General features: G+C 42.0%; 1 protein-coding gene across 3 annotated transcripts in view; it reads left to right on the top strand.

Moving 5' to 3' along the window:
- atp8b1 (ATPase phospholipid transporting 8B1) overlaps positions 1-12,895 on the top strand; it is a 162,537-nt gene that overhangs the window by 124,750 nt on the left and 24,892 nt on the right. For all 3 annotated transcript variants that reach the window (XM_067983878.1, XM_067983872.1, XM_067983884.1), the window contains exons 16-20: positions 1,015-1,203; positions 3,304-3,416; positions 4,978-5,142; positions 6,983-7,094; positions 10,361-10,436. In XM_067983878.1, the coding sequence (XP_067839979.1) occupies positions 1,015-1,203; positions 3,304-3,416; positions 4,978-5,142; positions 6,983-7,094; positions 10,361-10,436 (655 nt within the window). The remainder of the gene's footprint in view (positions 1-1,014; positions 1,204-3,303; positions 3,417-4,977; positions 5,143-6,982; positions 7,095-10,360; positions 10,437-12,895) is intronic.

Below are 12,895 nucleotides of genomic sequence, written 5' to 3'. Positions count from 1 at the left end.
TGTGCACAATGCTTACATCTCCGTGATAACAACTCCACACGTGCAAAACATTGCAGGAACTCTGGAGGTTGGCATGGATGATGAGGGCACCTTCAACAGTGCAGCACCCCCTCAGTAATGCACCAGAGAGTCAAATTCTTTGTATTGTCTTGAACCCACAAGCTTTTGGCAAAATTGAGCCACTCAGCAACTCCCCGCTACAACATGATGGGAGGAGAGGCAAAACTCAAACAATGCAGAGTAAAGGTGGGGTGAGGCAGTGGAGGGATTTGTAGATGAGGGCAAGGGAGCTCACTGTGTGGAAAACTGTGGACACAATGGTGTACCTCATCACTCTTTTTCGTGCAATGTTCAAACATTCATGCTTCTAATTGTGGCTTTTGACAAAAAAAATTAGTAAATAATGTTGCTATTGCTGGTTCTCAGCTACTCACAACTGAAGTGAGAGTTCTTCTCTCTTCCTCCTAAATTGCAAACCTGCCATCATACGTATTCTTCCTCCTCACTGTGTTAAAATCAAAAACACACCACATCATCTCCGACTCTTGACTCATTCTTTTCCAGGATCACAAAATTGTTGAATTCCTTACCTCCTTCAGTTCCTTCCTACTAAAACCTACATGATCTTAAAACCCAAGCCTGCTGTTGCCCAAATGCTGCTTCCTGACACGTTCTTTATTTCTTCTAACTTGGTAATATCCTGTACTCTGGACCTTAGGCCTTCACTTGGGTTTCTCAATATAAACAAAAAAAAAAGGTTCTCAGCCAAGTTGATAGACAGAAGTACCTCATGGTAGCTGAGTTCTCCATCACAGGGTAAAGAAAATCAGCTCTCAGATCTATTGTGCTTTTCATCGGGTCTCCTGTCAGCTGTTAGAGCAGTGGTGACAACTTTGACAAACCTTGGCTCACATTAATCCTCATCTTTGAACTGGGAGGGAAATTGATTTTAAACTTTGTGTTGCACACTTTGTACTGCAGTTGGATCACATTTTCCATTGCATCTGTAAACAGGACAAATTGCATATCAAGCAGCCTCTCCAGATGAAGGGGCCCTCGTTACTGCAGCCAGGAATTTTGGGTTTGCCTATCTTTCACGTACGCAAAATACCATTACAATAAGTGAACTTGATATAAAAAGGACGTACGACGTGCTGGCCATTTTAGATTTCAACAGCGACAGGAAACGAATGTCAGTCATTTGTAAGTAAAAGCATTTGTGACTTTCAAGCTATATAGTCCATTCATCGATGTGCTTTATTTGAAAATGTTGTGTATTCAGCAAAGAACTGAGCTTCAAACACTATATCCTATCTATCACCAAAACATGACTTCCATCTCTGCAACATTACCCACCTCTGCCTCTACCTTACACCATTACTGCTGAAATTCTTACCCATGCCTTTGTCAGCTCTAAACTTGACTTCAACACTCTTTTTGCCAGCATCTACAATCCATAAACTAAAATTGTCCAAGACTCCACTGCCAGCATCCTGTCCCATACTAAACCCTGTTCATCCATTACGTTATCTTCACTGATCTAAACTAGCTTCCCATCCCCCAATAGATTGAATTGAAAACCCTTGTGATATCTACAAATCCCTCCATGACCTCACTTTACCACAGCAGTGCATGTTTTCCAGTCATAATTCCCCTCCAGACCTCTGATTCTGGCCGCCTGTGCATTCCCCTATCTCTTCTGCCACTTAAGTTGGAGCTGCTTCAGCCACCTCGGCCCTACTCTCAGTCACTTCTCAAATCCATCCATCCTCTACCTCCCTCCCAGCCTTTTAAAAGCCTTCTCAAAACAAATGTCTCCAACCAAGCTTTCGCTGTTATGTCCTAACTCTCTTACAAAGGTTCGTTATCCACACCTTTTCTCGGTGAAATGCTTGGGATATTTTTCTACATTAAAAGTGCTACACTTCAAAAAGTGTTTCATTGGCAGTGAATATCCAATTTTAAAAAAATCTCCATTTTGTCACCACATCAAGAACTTGTACCCGAGGTTGTGAAAGTTGTTATATAAATACAAGTTCTTTTCTTTCTACTTTCTCTGTAAATGCAAGCTTTGTGTGGTAACATAAAAATGGACTTAATAAAACTACCTTTCATACTGTAGACATGACTGTGCCACATGAGCGTTGATTCTGTTGTGCATTTATTTTTAAAAAATGTTTAATTGATCTCCTATGGCATTGTTTGTACATGCTGGCTAAGATTGACACCAGAATACAGGAAGTAAGTTTGCATGGGTTGGGAGAGTAAGAATCTGGACTGAGGAGTGGTAGCTGGAGAGGAGGAGGGATAGAGCATTTAGGCAGAGAACTCGGAAGGTTGCAGCTGAAGCGCTTGAGGGGTTGAGTCAGGTTGTGACGGGAAAAGCAGCAGTAGAAGGGGCCAGGTTAGGCTGGTAAATAAGAGTCTGAAAAAAGGCACATTGACAAAAATGCATCAGAAGGAGCATGCGCAACCAGCTGCAGAGTCATTGGCTGGCTGAGGAAAGAACCATGTCAGCTGAAAGGAATTTTTAAAAATTGTTTGTGGTTGTGATTTGGTTCTGTGTGTTGCTAAGTTGCTTTTCCTATCTTTCTGCTTTTCAGCAAATTAGCATGACCAATTTAATGGGAAATATTTTCTCTGCACTGTTTAACAAAATTGTAAACCTATTTGTGAAGAACACTAAGTTTTTGTTGCATTTAGTGCACGGAGGAAATCTTCCACCAATTAGAAAAGTGATTTTATTTTTGTGCTACAGACAGATTTAAAGAGCGATGCACTCTCTATTCTCGAGACTTTTAAAATTATACTAGTGGATCTCCAGTAGTACTTTTCCCAATGTGTCAGGATATGTTGAAGTGTGACAGAAAGTAAATGTGATACTGCACGAAATTCATACTACTTGCAAGAATTTTAATATCCTACCAGCAGATCTGCCGTAGTGTTGCTCATTGTGATTTGGAGGATGTGCATTTTTATAACTAGAGATATTATCAACAAAGTGTGATGGGAAAGTATAATAAGAAGTGTGACATTTCCAAGAATTTGAGTACTAAACGCGAGACTTTAAATATTTAAAGACAGAGAGAAATCCAAAAACAGGATATCTAACACCTTCAGATGGGAAGCATAAGTAAGCCGTAGTACACCAGTAACCTGTTCACATTGAAAAGTCGGCCAATTAAGTTTAATCAATTGAATAACAGCATTATGACTTATATGCATTGTTGTGAAGTTTTTGTTTTGCTTGACTTGCTTGAAAGGGAGTTACAAACTGTTGTCATTATTTTTGTGTATTTGCAGTGAGAATGCCAGAGGGTAATATCAAACTCTACTGTAAAGGTGCTGATACAGTCATATATGAGAGGCTACATCCCAACAACCCAAATAGCGAGTCTACGGAAGAAGCTTTAAAGGTATGTATGTATTTCCATGAATGAAGGAATTATTTGATCCTGATTTTTCCTGATCAATTGTTGATAGGTTGAAGTTGCAAGGCGGCCTAATATTTTTAGAAAAGGCAGTGGTTGTTTTTTATTCTGGTTCACTATTTTTGATTTATTTTTCCATGGATATATCATCGCAATCCGGCTGAACCACTGCAAAAATCACGGAATTTCTGTTTACGTGAGCGTAAATTACGTTCAGCCTAATTCGACTTTCCGCAATCTTTTGTGTTGGTTCAAAAATAATTGCACCAAAGCCAGGCCCGACCCCCCCTCCCCCGATCGAAATGGCAAGTGTCCCGATTTGCAGCTGTTCGAGGGGGGTCTTCAAATTAAGCTGGATTTTTTTTTAAGGGCACAGACACTAGTAGGCAGGTTTTCAATGTTTTTACATGTTAAATGTTTAATTTACTGATAAACTGACTAGAGTACACCAATGAAAGTAGTAAATGGTTGAGTGTGATTTTTTTTTTTGTCATTTTCAGCGATTTTAAAGTCGGGTTACTCACAGGTGGAGGACTGGACCCTCTTATTAAAAATGCTTATTCTTCACGATAAATTCATTTTCAGCTGTATTCATAAAACTGCATCAGGTTACCACTCAAATACATCAATGAATATTTTTTAATGCAAAGATTTTTAAAAAATGATTATGCTCTATTAAGTGCCGGATTGTACTGGTTCATGGAAGATTTTACGTTTGTGATTATGCAAATACATTTTAGCAGAAACTCGAACTGTAACCCAACTGGTGCAATTTTCGGGTGCAAAGCGGAAACTCTACCCCAACATATTTTGCAGTGTTTTAGTTTGTGAGTTCACAATGATTTAAGATCCATCTTGTAATCACATGCTGGAGCCGCTGGGACAAAAAGGGGATTAGTACATTAATGATCTCACCCGAGAGGTAATGAGCAGTCATTGGAAGTATTAACTATAAGAAGATGGGACAATAGAGGATTCAGTATCTCCTTTCAGACGCTATCGTACGTTTAGATATGAGGTATTGAAAGTAATCTCCTGATCATGAGGGTCTGTTTACAGTGGAAACCAGTGACAATAACCCAAGAAGACATCTAAAGCAGACCTGAAATTGTAACAGTTCTCAGTCAGGCCTTTAGGTGAAGCACTTCACTGATCCCAGGATGCCAGATGAGAACAATATCTGGCTTGGCTGCGATGACTTTTCCAATTTCTCCCAACCCTCTGTTGAATAGTTCACACATGAACCACTGCCTTCAGGACAGAAGGAAATTGAGACAGGTGAACTGCTGTCTCGAGCAAGCTTCCTTGTATGTGCCTCTGCTGTTGGGGTGGGGTGAGCTAGTGCTGGGCTAAAGCTGCCAATTAGATATACCACCAGAGTATTGGCCCTTGGAAAGGGACAACCTGACTCCTGTCAGCTAATAGATACATTAGATGTGGAAGTTCATGAATTTTACTGCCCTTCTCTTCCTCTTGAAGAAAAGAGCATTGGAGCTTTAGATAAAACAATACTGACAGAAAATGAAGACGTATCTATATTTCACAGGAATTTGCAAATGAGACGCTCAGAACTTTGTGTCTGTGCTACAAGGATATTAGTGAAGCAGAGTTTGCAGAGTGGAATAAAAAATTTAAAGCTGCCAGCATTTCCACAAACAACCGTGATGAAACACTTGATAGAGTCTATGAAGAAATTGAAAAGAATTTGTTGGTATGTATAGGTTATTTTTTTAAGATCGTTCTTTTGTCCATTAGACAGCCTTTGGTTTGTCCTGGTCTGTTATTCAAACTGACTGTTCTGTCTATGCCTGCTATGTTTCATATCATAGGAGTTCAGTTTTACTGCCTCAAACACTTTGTTTTCAAACTTTGTTCTCATGCTTACCTTGAAGTATTCAGTAACCAAAATCCTTGAAGTTAAAATAGGTTACAGAGGAAGATCGTTTTACTGAATAACCCTGTAATTCTAAGTGTAATAGAGAAATATTTGCCCCTCTTGATCACTTTTTGTTTGGTTTCAAGCTTTAGAAATGCTTGTTTAAAGCTGTTACAACAGCAGACTGGATTTTCTGATCATATTGCTCCCATTAATGGTATAAATCAGGTAGTCCTGATTGGGGAATTGAATGGAGTTCTGTTGCACAGGATCAAAAATGTAGGTTTTTGTGTAGAACATGCCCTCATTTGATGTCAAAAATGAACTCAATAGATTGTGGGCTGATTCGTCATTAATGGGGGTAAATTTTAACCTCAAGAACAGTTGGTTTGGGGGTGGGTGGGAAGGTGTAAAATTGTGAAAATGTTTTTAAAAAACCCCCACCCATTTCTGGTTTTAACGGAGGCAGATCGGAGGGCGGGCGACCAATCCACACTCAGGAGGCGGGTGGGTCAGTAAAATCTTTTAAGGAGGCTGCGTGCCTCCATTTTAATAGAATTTTTATTTTTAACTCGAGGGCCAGGATTCCCGGGCCTTCTGATTCACGCCTCGTAAGAGCAGATAAGAAGGCCAGATCAACAGATGACTGCCTTTATTGCACTGCTTGTGGACCAGGAGGAGCAGAAGTGTTTCCTCCAGGCCCAACAAGCTCACCTGCCGAGATCAGCCGACCCCTACCCACTCATGATCTCCGACCGCCCCGCCCCCCCCCCCCACCCCACCCACTCATGATCTCAGATTTACCTGCTGGCATCTGTTCCCCGGCTGCTCTCCCGGCCGACTGACAGCCAGGCTATCAATCTGGCTGGCTGTCGGGTGGGAAACCTACAGAAAAGAATTGAAAGACGTCCTTATATCAAAATCGTAAGAACATCTGGGAAACCCATACTTCTGGGTTTTACTCTGGACATCCCTACCCCCAACCCCCGTTCTCTTCCCGACTCAATGTTAAAATTTGCCCCATGATGTCAGTAGGCAGAACCTCTGTAGTAATGGCGTGCTGTCAGCACTTGTAAAACTGTTATCTCTTTGTGAGGCTCTACGTTCAGGGACTGAGGGTTGAAAGAGTAAATGGGGGAAGGGGAAAAAACTTTTCTAGTTGCCACCCTTTGAAACTCAATTTCCTTCTTTCATTCTGTTTTTACTTGCTTTCAAGCCACTTGTTGTCCTTTTTGTTTCTTGTGGGTGAATACATGAATTGAAATGGAAGAGGAAAGAATTTTGTGCCTTCATTGAATATAAGATATTCACTAATAAATCCAATAAGGAATTCAGGAGAAACTTCTTTACCCAGAAAGTGGTTAGAATGTGAAACTTGCTACAACATGGAGTAGTTGAGGCAAATAGCACAGATGTATTTAAGGGGAAGCTAGGTAAGTACATGAGGGAGAAAGGGATAGAAGGGTATGCTGAGTGGATTAGATGAAGTAGGGTGGGAGGAGGCTCTTGTGGAGCATAAATACTGGCATCGACCAGTTGGGCTGAATGGCCTGTTTCTATGTCATTCTATGTCGTAAGCATTTGTATGCTAGTATGCTGTGGTGTAATTTCAGGGTCTTTGTCTTTTTGTTTACCACTGTTCCAACATGACATTCATACTCTCAACCTATTCTAGCTTCTTGGAGCAACTGCTATAGAGGATAAACTGCAGGATGGTGTTCCTGAGACCATTGAAACCCTTAAAAGAGGAGATATTAAAATCTGGGTACTAACGGGGGACAAAAAAGGTAACCATTCATCGCAATTGCATTTTTATGGTGATAATTTCAATTCCATCTACCATTCGGAGGAATGCCCAACATTAATACTTAAAATTGAAGTTTTGTGGGATCTGAATGATGCAATGATTTAGATGCTAATATTTCTAGGACCAGGGTTCAAATTGTGCCCAGATTGAGTGGATAAAAATATTCGCCCTCTGCTGGTTTAAAGGCCTTGATGTGCAATGTTTCTTTGGGCAGACTCATCCCAGTACCACCTCAACTTGGCAATAATTAGCACTAGACTGGCAATCTCATTCAGAGAGGCCATGGGATTGCTGGTAATGGAACCATATCATTATGGTGGATTGGTGCTCTTCTGAGGCATTTTGTCATAGTTGAGTGACGAAAGTTTTAGTCTGTAGGTAACTATACCTGGCATGAAAGTTCTTGATGCTAACACTAGGTAGTTGAAATAAAAAGTGCTCAGTTCCCCAGTATTAGCATCCCTCACCTTAATGTGCAGACGATTACCAAAAATATATTTTTCCAAAAAGAAATCAAGGGCTTTCTACAGGCCAGTTCAAATTCATCTGAATTCCCTGAATTTTATTTAAGGAAGTGTTTGAGAATGAGATGTAATCTTCATTATAGCTGGTGCAGTGAAATTAAAAAAGTTCCCAGGTAAGACAATGACCCTTTGGCATTTGGAGTGAAGATCTGTCCATGGGTACAAGCAGGCATGCAAAAGAGTTTTCTGTGGCGAGACTGGCACAGAGCCAGCAATATCAGTGGATCTGCCAGCCCCATGATGCTAGAAGCAGCTGCCAGTGCGATATGATTACCGGGATACAGCCATGACCTTAGTCAATGGTATAGATCCTGAACGCTTGTCAGATGAGATTTTTCACTTTGGTGTAAAAATGGCCTAACAGAAGAAGCTTCAGATTTAACCTATTATGGCCAAAATATATTGCTGTGATGTAATTATGGGAACATAATTGTGCCATGTTCAAAAATAGGCCATTCAGCCCCTCACATTGAAAATCTTCTATTATTTTACAGTAATATCAGTGCATGATGTGCGTAGTGTAAGTAACTTCCAGCTATTCTGGCTATTTTCCCTTCTCAAACTGGCACACTTTAGGACACTAAATTTTGGGTATGGTAGTGTGATACTGAACCATCTCGGAAAGTCCCATGTTCTTTTACATTTGCTAAGCTGCACTGGGTACTGGTAGGGATGCTGCAATTGGTCTTTGCATCTGGGGGCAGGTGGGGAAAACCATCCCGGTTTCGCACTCTTGATCGCTATCCAATGACCTTGCTGGAAACGCCTATTTTTGAACATCAGGTAAGCACAATTTTGTGTTCATCAGTGATTCCCAAATGACACACAAGGACTTATTTTAATTCGCCCCATTCAACAGGAACTGGTGCACTGTTAAAATTGCCTGCAGGTACTTACCGCCATGTTTCTGCTGGTTTCCCACCCCCCCTGACGGCAGCTTCTATGCCAAACTCAGCAGGGCTGGGAGACAACCTCTCCCTCCAGTCGGGTTGCAAACTCTGTTTGGATGTATTCCTGGAGGTTTCACCACATAGGAACATAGGAACAGGAGTAGGCCATTCAGCCCCTCGTGCCTGCTCCGCCATTTGATAAGATCATGGCTGATCTGTGATCTAACTCCATATACCTGCCTTTGGACCATATCCCTTAATACCTTTGGTTGCCAAAAAGCTATCTATAACATGATCTGCCACCTCCAATTGCCTTACCCCACACTACCACCAATGGTTGCCGACATGTCCGTCCTCACAGTGCACCACCTTCCCATGCCAATTGGAAAGCGAACAGACTCTCAGTCACAAATCATCCAATCAGGTAACAGTCAGTCAAACAGCTTTTTTTCCATCTTTAACATTTTTACATGAAGGCCCAAGAGGAAAGAGAAAAACGACTAGATTTAACTGAAAATACACCAACTCCATGAATGGTGTACGTATTGTGGTAGATTGTTGGTTGTCCCTTGAGTACCAAATGATTAAACCAGGAAAAGTATTGTACAGTATTATTAGCAAAGGACGAAATTGAAAAGGACCCAGGAGTCCGAGTAGACTCAGTGCTCAACATGTGCACACAATGCAGGATAGCAATCAACAAATGAAATGGTGAACTATATAATGAAAACAGTGAAATTCAAGCCATGGAAGTTTATGATCAAACTGTATCGTGCCCTGGTTGGACCATACCTTAAATATTGAGACACAAGGGAAGGACATTAGAGCATTGGAGGCGGTGCTGAGATGAGCCACAAGGGTGATTCCTGATTTCTGAGGTCTGAGTTACGAGGAAAGACTGGAGAAACTTAGGCTTTTCAGCCTTGAAAGCAGAAATCTGAGAAGTGACCTTATAGAGAGGCATGTAACATTGTAAACAGTTTGGAAAAATAAAATGAGAAAATTACTTCAAACTAAATTGAGAGGAGGACAAAGGGGCCATTATCTCAAACTAGTTAAAGGAAAATTTGCGAAGTTCTTCACAAAGTGATCAGCACATGGAAATGAACTCCCAGATAGAGTAGTGGAGGCAAAATCATGAAATCATTTAAGAACAAATTAGAAGTTGCAATTATTAGAAACTGTCATGGGCAGACTTTTAGGATTGTTATGGGTGGATGAACTAAAGTAAGAGACTAGCTTTCCAGCTGTGCAATAACTTTTGTAAAGGGTTATGAATTGCAATAACTGGTCCATCAAGCCACGAACATCTTGCCTATTTCTGGCAATTGTGCCGTGGGATGAACGTTCCTTTCACCTCTGGAGCTTAGGTTTGAATTCAGCCGTGATCGGAAGGATCAAAGTTTCCTTTTGTTCTCTGCTTCTATTGGGCTCTTGATGAAAAGTGTTTGGACAGTTTTAGCCTGGTACACAGTACAATATTGTCCCTTATTTTGCATGCAGTTCGGAATCTTGCTCGGAAGGGGTCGAAGGATAGCTGATGTGATAACCTTTGCAGTGGTATAACATGGGGCTGGAGTTCTCATCTAAGGTTGGGGTTTTTGTTAAAAAATGTGTCCGTTGAGAGCAGAAATGAGGAATGGTTACTCTGCCCCTAACCTGCATTATTCTTGAATGTGGATTGCTTGAAAGTGACGACAGGTAACAAAACCAGGAAGTGTTCCATTTTGCAACAGTTGCATTCTTCACCTTGATAAACATAAAAATTAAAACTTATTCTAATGTTCTTATTTGTGATCTAATAAAAGCTGGGGTTTTTTTTCTTCAATTAGAAACTGCTGAGAACATTGGTTTTTCCTGTCAATTACTAACTGATGATATGACCATTTATGATGGAGAGAAAATTAGGTGAGTATATTTTTAATCTTAATAGAAGAAAGAACTTGCATTTATGTAGTGCCATTCACTACCTCAGGATCCCAAAGTGCTTCACAGCCAATGAAGTACTTTTGAAGTGGTCACACTTGTAATGTAGGAAAAGCAGCACCCAATTTGTGCACAACAAGGTCCCACTAACAGCAATGAGATAAATGACCATATGATCTGAAAAAGTGTTGATTGAGGGATCAGTGTTAGTCATGATATTCTTCAAATCGTGCTGTGGGATCTTTTACGTGCACTTGAGAAAGCAGATGGGACCTTGGTTTAATGTCTCATCTAAAAGGTGGCACCTCCAACAGTGCAGTACTCCTTTAGTACTGCGCTGAAGTGTCAGCCTAGATTATTTGCTCAAGTGTCTGGAGTGGGGCTTGAAGCCATGATCTTCTGATTCAGAGGCCAAAGGTCCAGCACATTAATTTATATGTAATGACGATATGGAAAACAATTTTTCTACTTTGTTACATTTAAACCAATAGAATCTGAATCCACCTCCAAATAATTGGATACGAACAAATCTTTCGCGAGTCTCAACTGGTTAAATAATGCCCCTTTATATGTAACTGTTAAAAGCAGCTCTATTCCACCCAGAGTTACGATGCAGAGTACATTACAAATCAAGTTTCTCAAGAATATGCAGCTTTACTTTGGATGTTGTGATTGAATTTTTTTTTTAAATGATCGATAAGCAGCCCAGCATTTGTGGCTGAGCCCACTGCACGGTAGCATAGTGGTTATGTTACTGGGCTAGTAATCCAGAGGCCTGGACTAAAATCCAGAGTCATGAGTTCAAATCCCGCCACGGCAGCTGGCGAGTTTAAATTAAATTCAATTAATTAAATAAAAATCTGGAATTAAAATACTAGTATCAGTAATGATGGCCATGAAACTACCGGATTGTCGTAAAAACCCATCTGGTTCACTAATGTCCTTTAGGGAAGGAAACCTGCCGTCCTTACCCGGTCTGGCCTATATGTGACTCCAGACCCACAGCAATGTGGTTGATTCTTAATTGCCCTCTGAAATGGCCTAGCAAGCCACTCAGTTGTAAAATCTCGCTACGAAAAGTCATCATAAGAATAAAACCGGACGGACCACCCGGAATCGGACCACTAGGCACCGGACACGACAACGGCAAAACACCAAGCCCAGTCGACCCTGCAAGGTCCTCCTTACTAACATCTGGGGACTTGTGCCAAAATTGGGAGAGCTGTCCCACAGACTAGTCAAGCAACAGCCTGACATAGCCATACTCACAAAATCATATCTTTCAGCCAACGTCCCAGACTCTTCCATCACCATCCCTGGGTATGTCCTGTCCCACCGGCAGGACAGACCCACCAGAGGTGGCGGTACAGTGATATACAGTCAGGAGGGAGTGGCCCTGGGAGTCCTCAACATTGACTCTGGACCCCATGAAATCTCATGGCATCAGGTCAAACATGGGCAAGGAAACCTCCTGCTGATTACCACCTACCGTCCTCCCTCAGCTGATGAATCAGTCCTCCTCCATGTTGAACACCACTTGGAGGAAGCACTGAGGGTAGCAAGGGCACAAAATGTACTCTGGGTGGGGGACTTCAATGTCCATCACCAAGAGTGGCTCGGTAGCACCACTACTGACCGAGCTGGCCGAGTCCTGAAGGACATAACTGCCAGACTGGGCCTGCGGCAGGTGGTGAGCGAACCAACACGAGGGAAAAACTTACTTGAACTCGTCCTCACCAATCTACCTGTCGCAAATGCATCTGTCCATGACAGTATTGGTAGGAGTGACCACCGCACAGTCCTCGTGGAGATGAAATCCCGTCTTCGCACTGAGGACACCATCCAATGTGTTGTGTGGCACTACCACCGTGCAAAATGGGATAGATTCAGAACAGATCTAGCAGCTCAAAACTGGGCATCCATGAGGTGCTGTGGGCCATCAGCAGCAGCAGAATTGTATTCCAGCACAATCTGTAACCTCATGGCCCGGCATATTCCTCACTCTACCATTACCAACAAGCCAGGGGATCAACCCTGGTTCAATGAGAGTGTAGAAGAGCATGCCAGGAGCAGCACCAGGCGTACCTAAAAATAAGGTGCCAACCTGGTGAAGCTACAACTCAGGACTACATGCATGCTAAACAGCGGAAGCAACATGCTATAGACAGAGCTAAGCGATTCCACAACCAACGGATCAGATCAAAGCTCTGCAGTCCTGCCACATCCAGTCGTGAATGGTGGCAGACAATTAAACAACTAACGGGAGGAGGAGGCTCTGCAAACATCCCCATTCTCAATGATGGCGGAGTCCAGCACGTGAGTGCAAAAGACAAGGCTGAAGCGTTTGCAACCATCTTCAGCCAGAAGTGCCGAGTGGATAATCCATCTCAGCCTCCTCCCGATATCCCCACCATCACGGAAGCCAGTCTTCGGCCAATTCG

This window comes from Heptranchias perlo, chromosome 1, assembly GCF_035084215.1.
Source record: "Heptranchias perlo isolate sHepPer1 chromosome 1, sHepPer1.hap1, whole genome shotgun sequence".
NCBI lineage: Eukaryota > Metazoa > Chordata > Chondrichthyes > Hexanchiformes > Hexanchidae > Heptranchias > Heptranchias perlo.
Note: the sequence above shows the minus strand (reverse complement) of the source record. Positions and strands in the feature narration are given on the sequence as shown.